This window comes from Lycorma delicatula, chromosome 1 (genome assembly GCF_047948215.1).
Source record: "Lycorma delicatula isolate Av1 chromosome 1, ASM4794821v1, whole genome shotgun sequence".
NCBI classification, from domain to species: Eukaryota; Metazoa; Arthropoda; class Insecta; order Hemiptera; family Fulgoridae; genus Lycorma; species Lycorma delicatula.
In genome coordinates, this window is record NC_134455.1 from 323,549,074 (window position 1) to 323,565,722 (window position 16,649).

The 16,649-nt window shown below is 29.3% G+C and overlaps 1 protein-coding gene across 1 annotated transcript in view; it reads left to right on the forward strand.

Moving 5' to 3' along the window:
- Fen1 (Flap structure-specific endonuclease 1) overlaps positions 1 to 16,649 on the forward strand; it is a 77,060-nt gene that overhangs the window by 48,485 nt on the left and 11,926 nt on the right. The window contains exons 4-6 of the mRNA XM_075382026.1: positions 2,502 to 2,611; positions 10,531 to 10,734; positions 16,023 to 16,241. Coding sequence (XP_075238141.1) covers positions 2,502 to 2,611; positions 10,531 to 10,734; positions 16,023 to 16,241 — 533 coding nt within the window. The remainder of the gene's footprint in view (positions 1 to 2,501; positions 2,612 to 10,530; positions 10,735 to 16,022; positions 16,242 to 16,649) is intronic.

Consider the following 16,649-nt stretch of genomic DNA (forward strand, 5'->3'; position numbering starts at 1 on the left):
ACAATATGCCATTTGAGAGCTTATTGACAGTGGTTGCTGGTTCACTGTTGAAGAAATAGTGTCAGAACTGTGTATTTTCTAAGGGAGTGCTCAATCCATTATCACTGATCATCTTGGCTTTAGAAAAATTAGTGCTCAATGGATTCCAAGGTTATTGACCAAAAATCAAAAACAGGTCAGGTTGGAGATCTGTGAGAGACTTCTGAATCAATTTCGGCAAGAAGGGGATGATTTTTGACGTGCATCGTCACATGTGAAGAGACATGGATCCATCATTACACTTCAGAGTCAAAAATGGCGAAGGAAAGATGAGGGCTGCCCAGTGAAGGCCAAAACCCATTTGTCAGCCAGAAAAGTTCTTGCAATGATTTTTTTGTATTCAAGAGGAGTTTTACTCATTTATTTTCTTCCACAATCAATGTATGGTGAATGCGACTTACTATTGCAAGCTGCTACAGTAACAAAAGCCGTCTACCGAAACAAAAGATGGGGTATGCCTATCAGAGATGTCATCCTTCTCCATGACAACGCCAAGCCACACACTGCAATTTTGACAAGGGATAAATTGGAAAAAATGCACTGGGAAACCCTCAACCATCCTCTCTACTGTCCAGATTTGACCCCTGTGGCTATTTTTTTGTTTGTACCCTTGAAAGAATTGCTTAAAGGGGAACAATTTGAAAACAATGAAGATTGTCGAGGAACGTGTACACAATTGGTTGATGACTCATCCTCAAGCTTTATCTGAACTAGGAATATATTCAAGCTTCCAAATCATTGGCAAAAGTCTGTAGATTGTACAGGAGACTATATAGATAAATAATCAAGGTAGAATTGGTGTATATTATTAATCAGTAAATTTATAAAAAAGTTACCATTTATATTTGATTCACCCTCATATGATGTGAAAAATGTATGAGTAAAGTCATTTTATATTTAGGGTGATCCATATAATCATTAGACTGTACCCTCAAATAAAATCTTAACTTTGTATGAACATTTTTTTAATGCTGTATCTGCATCTTGTGTTTCTTATTTATGGCATATGTGTCAGAGTGTGCAGATTGTTAGCTTTCATGTTCAGGAGGTTGTTAAAGCCCCAGCTGTACCGCTTTTAATTAACAATACGTCCTCTTGCCCTGTCAATCAATAGGTGTAATAAGCTGAAGGTACACTCATTATATGAACGAGGGGCGCTGCTGCCTGTGAGCTCCAGCTCAAGAACATTGCTGTTGATGTTTAAAGAGTAGTTTCAGATTATCTTAAGAATAACTCATTCAGTTTGTAGTATTGACTGCTGTAGCTATTAGACACTGTGTGTAGTTCCAAATTAGTCTCAGATCACCAGTATTAAAGAGAGTACATTTTTTTCATTAACATAATTAAATGATCTAAGGAGATTAACTTTATCGCAACTTCCCTCTTTGGTATTTCACCATTTTCTCTTGATTTATTTAAGAATGTTCTTTTTGTTTAATTTTTAGATTCAGGGAACAAACTCATAGAAAGGAAGTTTTACATTCACTTACATTCACATTATCTTACAATCTGCTTTTACTTTTTCTTTAAAATCTTAATCATTCCTCACTGCAATTCTTATAGACCTGCTACTTTTACACACATTCCTAGATTGCTTTAAAACTGAAAAGTAGAATATCGCTAATGAATACCTTAAATCTGCAAATAGTGTATGTTAATATGTTAAATAAATACTGCAAGGTCTGTCATAAAATTACAGGATGAATTACAGTTTGCTTTGGTTTTTAGTTTTGATTTATATTTGTTAGAAATTTGTTTACTAAAACAAAGAATACAATTTTACATTATGTTTTGAAATTTTCTTTTATTTATTACTTATTAATATCAGGTAATAACTTCTAACATTTGATGTAGTCATAATTTTAACACAGCAGTTAGTTTATAACAGCCTACTTTTTTTCTAAGCAGAATACAGTTTTCTAATTGTTATGATGTGAGTGAAAATTACGCTTTTGTGATGAATCAAAAGATTTTTGTTAGCAATTATAATTGAGTGATTCTCATAAAAAGTCACAATTTTTGTTTTTGTTTATTTTATGCATTGCAATGTAATGTGTTAAGAATTTTATACATTACATTAAAGAATTTTTCTTCTAAATAAATTCTGTATTTTCAGTAGTTGTATAATTACAGGAATTTTATAAAGTACTGTTGTATTATTTAGTTAAATTCTTTTGACATTTTTTTTTTGAAGCATGAAGCTAAATGCTTTAGCATTTTAGTTTATGCAAAATTGTCATTGTAATTAAAAAGAAATATGTATAACTGGAAAGATTATCAAATAATAAATTATAGTTGTGATAACATTTTCTATATGCAGTAAAGAATGGAGTAGCATGGAAACATTCTGAACTTGAAATCATGCTGATGGTTTGATGAAAAAGCAAGCATTTCACCAGTGATCAACTCCAAAGCATGAAGTTTAATAGGTTCCATTTTAATTTATTACAATTTTGTTGCAGGAGATGGTGATCTTGTGGATAAATTCAGTAGGCGCCTTGTAAAAGTAACCAAACACCATTCAGAAGAGTGCAAAGAGTTATTAAAATTAATGGGAATCCCATATATTGATGTAATTTACTTAATTATATGCATGTTAAATATAGTATAACATTCTACATTTTTGAAGAAGTTGTAATGTACAAATAGTGGTCCTTCTGCTTCTGTTAATTAATTATTTCCTTTCAAGTTTAGGAAGAGAAGTATTTTATAGAAAATATTGAGTGATATTTACTGTTTTTTAAAAGAATTATAAAGACATTTGTGGATTAGGCTAATGTAATATTGACATTTCTAATCTTACGTAAAAGTCATGAAAATGAAGTATTCAAAAATAAAGGTGGTAAGAATATTTTATGAATTCTTTTAGCTTATATATAATTCAAAATTTTTATTTCATAATCAACTTTTATAAAACAGTCACAAGTACATCCATATTGTTCAAAAAATAAACCTTATTTTGGTTATATGTATGTAGTTGATGCTACTGGTCTGAACAGGAATACAAATCAATTAGGTACGATTAAGTGGCTGTTCCAGTTAATAAAAAGTTAAAAACTAGATTAACCATCTTGAGATAAAAACCCAAATGTAACTGTATACTGAAGGATTCATGTTAGTTATATTGCAGGTGCCCAAAAATTACTGGAATTGTTGGGAAAAAAATTGATTTAATTATTTTTACTTCCTGGAACATTAATCTTCTTCAAAGTACTTTTTATGTAACTGAATCCACTTGACGCAAAAACTATATTACTGTTTACAAATTATATTACATTACAATTGTATTTGTAATGCAATTTGTAATTGTCATGTATTACATTACAATTGGAACTTGTATACAAGTTCCCAAAAATTATTGGAATTTAAAAAAAATTGATTTAATAAGATTTACTTCCTGGACCATTAATCTTTTTCCAAGTGCTTTTCATGTGAATCCACTTGTTCCAATGGTTTTCTCACTGTTAAATTTTCACATTTTTAAAATTCCTGAAGAGGAATGTTTCCCAAGATCTGCAACGATTTATTTTCTTTGAGTTCCTCCAACTACAAAAATGTGTTCATTTGAATTCTGTTTTCATATGTGAGAACAAGAAAAGATTACATTGAGCAATATATAATGAGTAAAGAAGATGAGGGAAACGGTTATCTTGTTTTTTGATAAAACTGTTGATACAGAAGGCAATATGGTCAGGGGCATTGTGATGGTGCAGAAACCATCACAATACCTATCTCCTACACCTCCGGGTGTTTTCACTGCATACTCTGGTTATTTTTGATTACCCCTTATATAAGATAGTTCCATTTAGTTTTTTCAACTTATTTATGTGAGCAGAAATGTGGTAAATAATGAGAAATTTTTTTTTAATTACAGTTAATTGAAATTTCATGAATAGATCTAAATAAAAAAGAAATTTATTAATACTCATGTGAGTAATTTCAAAAATCTTAATTATTTTAACAATTCATTCGGAGTTTCCGTGTGTTTTTTTTTTAAAACTAATACTTAAAATTTTAAGAAGTTAATACTGATATAAGTTTGCTTTCATTGGCTTTTTTTGTGAAATATTTCTAAAATGTAGCTGTAGATTTTTTATCAGTTTCATTTTAGTTTCTCTTCATTATCATTGTATTTGTGTATTTACTGCAGTTCTTTGTAATATGGTTTCATTTTAATTAATACACATCCTTCATTCCAGTTAAAACATTCCTTTGTTTTATTCTTTTTTATTTTCAACTTAAGAAATTGCCTCCTTAACATTGACTGATAAATAAAACACTGTGAGCTGTGCCATTTTTAATTATGTTTCCACCTATTTTGTGCCAGCTTTTAAGCTGTTGCTTGCAGCAAATTAACTTGTTCCTGTTTCTTGGGGTATGGAAGACCATGTTAAGGTATTTTCTTCTACTCCAAACAAAATGTGATTTTTAATTAATAATCCCAATTGGTGTGAAATAGGGTTGGATTTATCTGTTAATTTATTTCTTTAGTGTCTAAAATGGTTGGTCTTTGTAAAATAACAAATCTTAATACAATGAAATCTGTGTAAACTAGAAGTTGTACAATTGACAGTACATTCTGCTTTACACAGTATTCAGCAAATAGTTTATTTAGTAGCTTATGAAGGTTCACATTAATTTAGTAATTAATATATTACTATTAATAATACAATAAATTACTTGTATATGTATTTGTTGCTCCCAATTGTGTGTGTCTGTGTGTAATTGTACATAAACTTTTTAAATCCATTCTAATAATTTATACATTACTGTTTATTTTATGCTAAGTAAAAATAATTTATTTATATATAAAATGAATTTAACTATAGTCTTTGTAGGAGTAGCTTATTCTTACTTGCTTATGTTTCAATGTTATTTTCAAATACAACAGATCATGATTCATTTCTGGGCTGTTATTACTGCAAAGTTTTCCAGAAAACACAATCTGAACAGTACGTGTTCTGACAATCTTTTTTGTACTCCAAAAGATTTAGTTTTTGTTTTCTACTTCTGGCAGAACTTCTTTTTACTCCTCACTCAAAGGTGTCTGTAGTTTACACTTTAATAGTTTTATCCAGACTTATGATTTCTTCATCTTTTACCTATTCATCATAATTACAAAATATTCTTCCACTGATACAAACTCATTCTCAGTTTCTAATATCAATTGCTCTACAATAGCAATATTTATACATCTGTATGTTTTCCTACAGATATTTTATTTTTTCATTTATAGAAAAAAGATAAAATTTGATGTTAATATAATTATAGTAATATAAAAATATTACTTAATTTTCTTTTGTGTAAGATAAATTTTGAAGCCAAAATCTGGGTATAAATTTTTTGCAAACACTATAAAAGCTGATATATTGTGTTTCTATCCTTGTTTCAACAAAATTGTCAGTGCCTTTGATGTTAAATGCAGCTTGTTTAAACACACTTTTAACAAAACCTTTATGTAATTTTATCATTCAAATTAATTTACATTGTGTTCAGCAAAAATAGAAAAAGTTATCAGTTATCCTTTACAGATAGATGGACAGGAATTAATTTTAGCAATAAGTGATTATAGTCAGCTTCATTGCTTTAGTGATTAGTTTTTCTAATTTTCAATTTGAAAAACCATAAACTAAAATGATAAACCTCTCTTTAGACTGCTTGTTTCCAGTGCTTTTCTCATTCTTCAAATCTAGTTTTATTAGTTTGAGCTCTAAAATGTTTATATTTTAGAGTTTAATAAACTACAACAAACAAATCTCATCACAATATCCACTATCCTTAATTCATTAACTAGTTGCTGATTCTGGAATTTTTAGTCTACTATTTTTCAATCAACAACTTTTTCTTCACCATAAATTTGGTTGAATGAAACAGTGTTTTTGGAGCAAAACCTTTTTAACCACCCACTGAAGATTTTCAAGTTGTGTTTACTAATATTTTTGCAATTGATTTTGCTTGTTGTGTAATATTGATCCCAACATGGGAAGGAGGTATTAATTTTTGGTCTTGCATTTATAAAATATTTGAATAAAATATTGTTGAATTTTTAATTTGGACATTTGTCTTTTGAAATTAAGTGATCTAGCAGCTTTAAACCAATCTGTTTTAGTTTTCCATGTTATCTTTTAATTCTGTAAGTTTGAGATTTACTGCAACTGTATTTCTCACTTAATTTTTGGATGGTTAATTACTTGCAGATTGCAGACATCAGTAACTTAATATTTTTCTTTCAACTAAAAAGTATTTGATTTTACTATTTTTTTATGACAGTTTAATCCAATGCACAAGTACATAAAACAAGCAATAACAATGAAAAAAGTAACAATTCGTATACTATAATATAAAATAAAGTATGCGGTGGGTTGGGGAAAAGATTGAGGCACCTTTACATAGCTGAATGACAGGCTGATATGTGAGCATTAATCTGTTTTTAATGTTAAAATAAATAAAAATTATAATCCAAGCAGGATATTATTGTTCTTGCAATATATGCTTCTGTATGTTTCTACACATAAAAGCTACTTCAAACGTTCTTCATGTAAATTGACAGTTACATGACCTTCAAAATTTGTTAAGGAATTGCATTGAAAACAGAAACTAAAATTACAACATATCTACATTAATAAAAACTTAAATATTGTCAAGAAAAACCATTATTATTCAGGTTGTAATAAAATCTCTGGCTTATCAGGCAGTATTTGAAAATATGTATTAGTTATGATTTTGCATGTCTGCTTCCAAGTTAAATGGTTTTTGGTAAAGGAAAGTTGTAGTTTATTTATAAAAAGTGTACCAGACTATGAAAAATATTCCAGAATTTTGGCCTAAACAAAGTCCAGATTGTTCAGCTGTTACTTTACTACAAATTTGGAAAAGTATCAAATGCATATTAACAAAAATACATTTCTTGACAAATAATTGGTTTTCAGAAACAATTTTTTATAAACAGGTTTTGAGTACAGATAAATATTTAGTAGACAGTACTTGAAAGAAACTAAAATTATATTTATTTATCACTTGCAGGAATTTTTGTTTATACATAAGGATATTTATTATGTAAAGATGAAAGTATAGTAATACTTACCTTCAAATTTTTATAATTTTATTGACTTTTTTTATGAAGATAGTAAAATGCATGTAATAATAAATATGCACTTTTGATTTGCATTTCCAAAAAAATACGTAAAAATTCAAAATCCTACAGATTTTCTTTTTTGTTTGTAAAAAAAAAGATAAAATCTTATGATAATGTAATTAATTAGTTAAAGTAAATAAAAATATTACTTATATTTTGTTTGTGTAAAATAAATGTTGAGGCCAAAATCTGGGTACCTACTCTCCACCTCCAGCATTTCTGTATTCTATTAATTAAGACAATTTCTAAGTATGTAATTTGACCTGTTAAAATTCTTCCACATTAATTTCCCTTTCATTGCATTTCTTGTAAAATGGAAGAACTTCACTTTTACATCATTAATTCTTTACCCCACATTCCATTTCTTTAATGAGAATTTTTATTTGTTGATTGTCTTCCATGTACTTCCTACTTGTTAATATAAAGTAATTATTTCATGTATTGTGGTTGCTATTGACATTAATATTTTGTTTCATATAATTAAATGTGTTGGTAGAATTATCTATCAAATGATTCCCCATTTAATACAATTTATATGATAAGACTAGCTTATGACAACAGTATGAAATGTCTAATTTTTCTTATTATTTAAGTATTATTGGTTTGATGGTTATCCTTATAACTAAAACATTGACTGAATAGTATTGTTTCTTAAAGAATTATGTTCTTATTAGAATCACATGGAAGTCTATTTTTAGTTGTAAGTTTAGACATGTAATCAACATCCATGTAATAAAAATTAATCTACAAAGTGGATTAAAAGTCAGTTGCCTCAGTATGAAGATGTAAATTCTGTAAAAGGTAGAAATTTGGCTTTTACAGTTGGTAGTAACTGATATAATTAATTACTGATTTAGTCTTAAATTATTTTTATTTCTGTATTGAAATAGTGGTGTTCAAGTACACAAAACGAGAATGATTTTTCATGCTTCATTTTAGTGGAGAAATAATAAGGATACTGCTTCCATTCATGAAGAATCCATGTGAAATTTTCTAATTCTCCATTGCCAACCTGTCAGCATTTGTGTATACTTAACCTAAAATGTCAAAATACTGGTGGTGTTGGAGTTACTCCTTAACAGGCAGATCCAAAATGTCAGAAAAAAACGTACAGCTTGTCAAATAGAAAGGCCATTAAGCTGGAAATGCCCATAACAAGTTTATAAAAAAGTTTTTAAAAGAATTTTAAGCATTATAGGCCAAGATTACTCCATGAAGCTGAGTCTGATAGAAGGATGGAATTTTTTGAGGAAGTTATTCATTATGAAGCAGATACTCATTTATATTGCTCAGTGATATGGTTTGATAAAGCATGCTTGAGACTGAATAATAAAAAGGATCATAATTGTTCATTGGTTTCATGAAAATCTTTGTTTAACTGTGGAAAAGGAACTTAACATACCAAAATTCATGCTTGCTGATGAATCACAGACAAAAAGGAGTGTTCAGACCTTATTTCTTTGATGGAAGTGTTACAGGCAACATGTATCTTGAGATGCTACTTCCCAAACTATTAAACAACCCATTATTTGACAAACATTTTTATGCCAGCAGTAAGATGAACCTTTCCTTCAGTATGCTCTTAAAGTTAAAGTACCTCAATCAAGCCTTTCCTTGTCTGTTAGGACCCTTAGGAACAATTGAATGGTCAATGCGTACATATATTTGATGCCTATTGATTTTTTCCTGAGATAGTCCATCAACAATTAAAGTTGAATGATGAGCTCATCGAAAGAGTTGCTAAATTTTAATATCTTAGAACATGGTTAGAGACAAATTATTCCATTGAAATATGTTTGAGTATTGAAAGAGCCAGGAAAGCTTTTCTGAATATGAAAAATCTAATGATCCGTAAAGATTTGATCTTAAAGTTCTTAAACTTTATAACTCCCTCTATGAATCATGAGACCTTGCCGATGGTGAGGGGGCTTGAGTGCTGATTGATACAGAGTAGCTGGACCAAAGGTGAAACCATATCAGAGAGGTATCTGTTAAAGCCCGACTAAGGAATGATTTCTGAAAGAGGGCAGCAGTTCTTTCAGTAGTTGTTAAGGGTGTAGGTCAGGAAAACTTAAACGGCTATATCAACATCACTGCACAGCTGAAAGCAGTGGAAAACTACAGCTAGTTTTTTTTCCAAGAAAATTAACTCTGTAGTAACTGAGGTGGAGGCGCCTTTCTTGCTAAAATATTCCAGAGGTAAACTAGTCCCCCGTTTGGATCTCTGAGTTGGGGGCTACTAAGGAAGAGGTCACCAGAAAATTAAAAAATAATATTCTACGAGTTGCAGGATGGAATGTTAGAACTATAAAAAAGGTTGCTAGGTTAGAAAATTTAAAGAGGAAATGGATAGATTAAATGTAGATGTAGTAGGAATTAGTGAGGTGCAGTGGGAGAGGAAAACTACTTTTGGTCAGGTGATTTTAAAATAATTAACACAGCTTCAAATAAAGGGAAGGCAGGAGTAGGTTTCTTAATGAACAAGAAAGTAGGGAAAAGAGTAGAGTATTTCAAAATGCACAGAGACAGAGTCGTTGTAATAAGTATAAAATCAAAACCTAAGCCGACAACAATTGTTAACGTCTATATGCCTACAATTGCCCATGATTATGATGAGGTATGGGTGTATACGAAGAAAAAGGGATGAAAATTTAATAATAGTTGGAGATTGGAATGCAAGCATTGGAAAAGGCAAGGAAGGAAATGTAGTAAGTGAATACAGGCTGGGTAAAAGAAATGAAAGAGGGGACCGACTTCTAGAGTTTTGCACAAGTATAATTTAGTAATTATCAACATCCAGTTTAAAAATCATAATAGAAGAATACACACATGAAAAAAGCAAGGTGATATTGCAAGGTATCAGAAAGATTATATCGTTGTTAAGCAAAGATTTAGAAATCAAATTGTCAACTGCAAAGCTTACCCTGGAGCTGTCATTCATAGCGACCATAATTTAGCAGAAAGACTCCTGGAGTTGACGAAATACCTGCAGAATTATTGCACAGTGCAAGTGAGGAAGCAATTGATAGATTATATAATTAATTGTTATTATTTGTAATAACGAGTAATATTTGTATAATTATAATGATTAATTACCTAAAGTAGTATAATATTCTAATATCAGGTTCCTTTAGTATCTGTGTAGTACTTACTTTGTACAGTTCAAACATGTTATTACTGAAACTCACTGATTCTGTATGATTAAACAGAGATGAACTACTTCGTAAGAGTAGAATAACTCTTAGGAATATTAGATTATAACTGATGTATAATCTAATGTCAAAACAATTTGAATAATCTTTTAAAACTGTTGTTTTGTTTTTACACTGAGAAAACTTAAATGTTTATTCTGGCAGGCACCCTGTGAAGCTGAAGCACAGTGTGCAGCAATGGTTAAAACTGGCAAGGTTTACGCTACTGCAACAGAAGATATGGATGCCTTAACATTTGGTTCAAGTGTACTTTTGCGTCATATGACTTTCAGTGAAGCAAGGAAGATGCCTATACAAGAATTTCATTTGGACAAAATTCTTAATTCCCTTGAACTCAATCATAATGAGGTATACTATAAAACAAGCAGTTATGTTTATGAATTCAATTTATAGATTGCGATTTATTGTTTAATAAAATATTTATAAATAAAGTAAGTTTATTTGTAAGTGTGTACTGGAGGCGAGTCTATGCCTAATCCCCCTAAAGATGATATATCTTTACATTTTTCTTTTGTAACATACAACCTTGTGCAGGATTGAAAATTACTATAACTGAGTAAAACCTTTCAGTCACTGCAATCAGAATATTGGAAACAATTTATTTCTTGATTATGTAATTATATTTCATGTATTACTACTTTTTATATTAGTTCACTAGATATATTTAGTTACAGATGATTTGCTTTTACTGTTAGCTGTAGGCTGCCAGCTGAATTACTGATGAAAAAATTTTATAAAAAATGTAAAGCCTGTGTAAAGTCTTAGTATAAATATGAATTATTTATGTTAATACTTGATATATTAAGCTAATAGAGTAATTCAAAATTGCACAGTAATAATTCAATTCCAAAAGCTGATTTGGGAGTTTAATGTAAGCAAAAATGTTACTATAAAAATATCACTAGAAATGCTTTGTTTTCAAGTTGCTAGTGAAATATTTACCTTGATATCTGTTCCGTGAATAAAATGAAGCCCTAGTGAAGTTATTGCAACTTTTAAGAGGATACCCACCGGGTTGGTCTAGTGGTGAACGTGTCTTCCCAAATCAGCTGATTTGGAAGTCGAGAGTTCCAGCGTTCAAGTCCTAGTAAAGCCAGCTATTTTTATACGGGCTTGAATACTAGATCGTGGATATCGGTGTTCTTTGGTGGTTGGGTTTCAATTAACCACACATCTCATGTATGGTCGAACTGAGAATGTACAAGACTACACTTCATTCACACTCATACGTATCATCCTCTGAAGTATTATCTAAACGGTAGTTACCGGAGGTTCAACAGGAAAAAGAAAGAAAGTTAAGAGGATAATTTTATAGTTCTACAGGTTACTTGATCTGAAAAATTGAAAAAAAAATCTTGTAATTGTAGCTCTGAGAAAACTTTTGCAAAGCCCAAAAAACTAAAGTTGAAATAGTTTCTTTTTAGGTTTGCCGCAATTAACTTTGTTAAGTTAAGAATTTGTTGAAAATCAAGTTCTCAGAAAATTGATGTAGTATAGCAAATACTGGTTTCTGAAATTCAACAAATTAAAATTAAAATAGACCTAAATTTGGCAGAAAAAACATTACAATTTTAGGCACAAAAAATATTCTTTATAATGGTAAAACAATATAATTTAAAAGGTTTATTAAGTGATACATATTTTATCATGTGTGAGATCAAGCTGTGTAATAAAATTCCATACAGAACAATTTGATTGAAATAATCAGCTGTTAACAATTAAATTATTTTTCACACCAGATAAACAGATTCTTACTGCTGAGTCATTCATTATTAAACCTACTCATTTCTCACACAAGTTGATGTCATTTTGTAATTCATTGTATTTTCAAGTTAAGTTAGTTTCAACAACATAATTTCTAGTTAGATAAGATATTTTATTCATTATTATTTCTTATTTTTAATAAAATTTATAAATGAAATAAACAACCAATGTTGAATAATTTTTAGTTAGTTTTAGTATTTACCATGTATTCTTATAATTTACATTTTACTTTATATTTGTGCATATGTTTTAAGTTATTTTATTTTTATATTATGGCTAGTAGTAGTGATATATAGTTTGTGTACAGAATTTATCCTTTAAATAATTATTGCAAAAAATGAATCTTTATAATTAACCAACAGACCAGAATTAAGGCAAGCTTAACAAGTTTTAAAACTTTTCTAAACAAATACATCTGCCATCACCTGCCAATTAAAATTAAGATTAGACAATACTAAGGTCCTCTTAAATGAATTTAATAAAATTCAAAATGAGATTGACAATGAACTTATTAAAGATGAAACCAGTTACTTATCTGAATCAGAAGCTGCTAAACAAGAATTTTGAGATATTTTGTGAAGTGCTTGCTAAAGCAGACGATCTACGAGTTTATTCACTAAAAATGTTGGTGACTTATCATTAACTGTTGCAGTCTGTCTACTGGAGATTCTATAAATATCATCAGTCAAACATAACTCCTGTAAATGTATATTTTGACATTCTCAGTGTTATATGACGACTGGATTCTATTCAAAGAGATGTTTACAAGAATTATTAATGGAAGATAATACTATTCATTAGTACATCAGTCATTAAAAGGAGGCTATACAGCAAAAATAGTAGATGCAGTTGACCTTATGTCTCTTAGAAAAATGCTTGGCAGTTATTAGTCAATCTATACCAGATTGAATAAGTGATTGTTAAACATCATTTGAAGGTGATTTTTGACCAGCTGAATTTAGTAAAGAAATTCAGCATCTCTTTCAAATGCCTTTTGACAAGATTATATCACATTTAAAGGTATTTTCCATCTTAAGTCAACTGAAAGATAGATAGGGTGCAATATTAATGTACATTTTATTAAAAAACAAATTTCATTGCAGGCTTGTCTTGTTCAAAACCATATATGCCAACCCAATTAACAAGCTATGTTCCATTCATTAACTATACTCATAATCACAAAACATACAGGAAATTTATTTATGTAATTTTGGAAAAGCAATTGAATATTTTCATACAAAAAATTGTTATATCAACTTAATTTTTGATTGTACTTAAAAAGTAGTAACATTATTAAAGTTTGTAATATATCTAGTTCTACACAGTTTGTTGTTATAGTTTCTTTTAAAGATGAAGAGAGATTAGTACTACCAAGAAAAAACCTTTCTTTCTTTTTCCTGTTTAGCCTCCGGTAACTACCATTTAGATAATACTTCAGAGGATGATATGAATGAGTTGAATGAAGTGTAGTCTTGTACATTCTCAGTTCGACCATACCTGAGATGTGTGGTTAATTGAAACCCAACCACCAAAGAACACCGGTATCCACGATTTAGTATTCAAGTCTGTGTAAAAATAGCTGGCTTTACTAGGACTTGAACGCTGGAACTCTCAACTTCCAAATCAGCTGATTTGGGAAGACGTGTTCACCACTAGACCAACCTGGTGGGTTAAGAAAAAAACCTGCATGGGAATTGCCATCACAATTAAATGAAAAAAAAGTATATATCTATAAATGCACTGTGCTGCTATGACAGAAATAAATAAAGTGAAAGAGTGTATAAATTGTAGTAGTTATTGTTAGACAGACTTCAAAATTGTTCCAGCATGGCTAGAATCTCAACAACAAACTGGAAGTGAATGTATATTTGTGGCAAACCATGTTGCAAGAATTCAAGCCATATCTGAGTCAAATGGTGTTTCATGAAAAATGAAGAAGCTATATATCATTATTTCTTTTTATGTCGGCTTAATTTATTCAATTTGTAGTTATTTCAAAAACTAACCGCCAAATCTTTTATTACAGTGTTTCACCCCCCCCCCCCCCCCAGATAACGAAAATGTTTCAAAATATTTATCAGTAACACTAAAAACTTCATCAGCACAGACAATGAATTCAAAAATTCCTTTCATCCAAATAACAGCATCATAAAATTATTTCAGTTTTAGATTACTTGGCAAGGCATCTCTAATTACGAAGTATTTCAAGAGTATACTCTTCTTTGCAGAACTATTTAAATTCTCATCCTTTGTAATAGATCCTTCAGACCTTACCCCCCACTCATTCCTGAGCATTTTCTAATAGGGCAATCGCTAACCGGTGTTCTGGAAGATTTCATGCAAGTTAACACAAACCACCTTACCAGATGGCAAGAATTAATCAGTTAACACAACATTTTTGGAAAAGATGATGGAAGGATTATATTAGAGAACTCCAGAAATGAGTAAAATTGAAGACCTCATTGAAGGCTCCAACTTGGCATGGCAGTTTTTATCCATAAGGACACCAGCCCTCCTTTGAGCTGAGCATGTGGCTGGTAGCAGTTATTTGCCAGCCTGCCGACCGGACAGTCGTAGTTTGGTAACTATGATGTAATTCATATCCTAATAAACTGTATATTCTTTGTTTTTATTTATATGTAGTTTTATTGAATCAAATTCAAATAAAGTGTAAATACAGTTATAATATATTACCCACAGTAAATACATTCAAAATATGTCAAAATTCAATTAAACTTTATCGAGATACTTTTCCCTAACATTAGAAATCTCTATGTTCTGAAAATGATATTTGTTTTCACAGTTTATTGAATAATGAAATAAAAGTTAAAAATGTTAACAAAGTAAAAAATAAATTATATATTAAGTAGCAAAATATGTTTTTAAATAGTGAATATCATATGGTTTAGATGCAACTTCCGTTATATATGCATCTCAGGTTAGGGGTGAACTTTTACAATTAAATATATTTTCGGTAAAGAAGTTAAACTATGTGCTTTGTGTAACAAAAATTATGAACATGTATGTAATTTTATGCGTATCTGCCCAGTCTTAACAGAGTTTAGAGTAAATATTTAAATTGAAAAATTTTACTCCTGTTGAGTGTAAATTCAAATAAGTGAAAAAATTAATCAATTATTGTAAATTGCTTGGAAAGTATATGTTTTTAGTTTAAAAATACGATTATTTATTAAATTGGTCTGGTTGCTGATTGTGGTATTTCATCAATAATTTGTAAATTTTGTGAATATTTATATAATCTTCATTATTGTTCTTATGAATGTAGAAGTTTTATTTGATAACATTATTGCAATTTAAATGTAATTACAATCTAATAATATTTTTGTTGAATTGTTTTAATTTATTTATTTTGGTTCCTTTTTTACGAATTCTCTGTTGTTTGTTATAATTATGATAAATTCCTCAGATTGCTTATTAAACCATGAGAATTGCCTTTTCATAAAAAAAAAAAATAATAATTTTTTTTTTTTTTTATTATTATTTTTGTTGAATAAAAGACTTTATTATTGTACAGAGCAAATCATATTCTATTACTTTTAATAGTCTGATGTATAGGGTTTTAATATAAAAACCCTTTATTATTAATATTATTTTTTTTTATTTATTTATTTTTTACCAATTCAGTGATTGAATGGATAACAGAACAGTATCATCTATGTTATTATTTTCATTTTTAATTAATTGAAACTCTTAATGCCAAATGTAATTCTTTACGAATGAATGTTATTTTTTAAAAAATAATTACTATTTAAAAGTGTAATAATATTTCTTTATTTGTTAAATTATAGATATTTTAGTTGTATTCTGTTTTGGATTTTGTGTCTTAATTGTGAATTTTTTTGTTTTATTAGTTTATAGACTTATGTATCTTGCTGGGATGTGATTATTGTGAAAGTATAAAAGGTATTGGTCCCAAGAGAGCGATTGATCTTATTCGTCAGTATCGAAGCCTTGAAAAAGTAGTTGATAATATAGATCTGAATAAACATCCAATAGCTGAGAACTGGACTTATAAACAAGCTCGTGAACTTTTTCTTAATCCAGAGGTTGCAAACCCTGATACGATAGAGGTATGTAGAATAATAAAATTAATTTTATCAAATTTTGATTTGAAGTATTTAGTGAATTAAATTAAGTTTAACATGGCTGTTAGTCCTGTTTGAATTATGTGGATTGTTTTCAACTTAAATCCTGAACTCTGAAAAGTTTGATAGTTGACTCCATTTAAGGTCCCACATTTGATCCTTGTTGATAATGTTCTTCAGGTATTTGATAAGTTTTGTTATATCAGTTAGTTATTTATTTAATCTACAACTGAAGGGGAAGTTTCCTCAGAAAGTGAATTAGATTTTCTGTTAATTTTATATCAATCCACAGTTACCCTAGAATATTGTCATCCTATTTTGATTAAAAAGTAAGATTCTTCTACTTATTTTATTGATGTACAATAACATATAATTTAATCATTATTTTTTTCA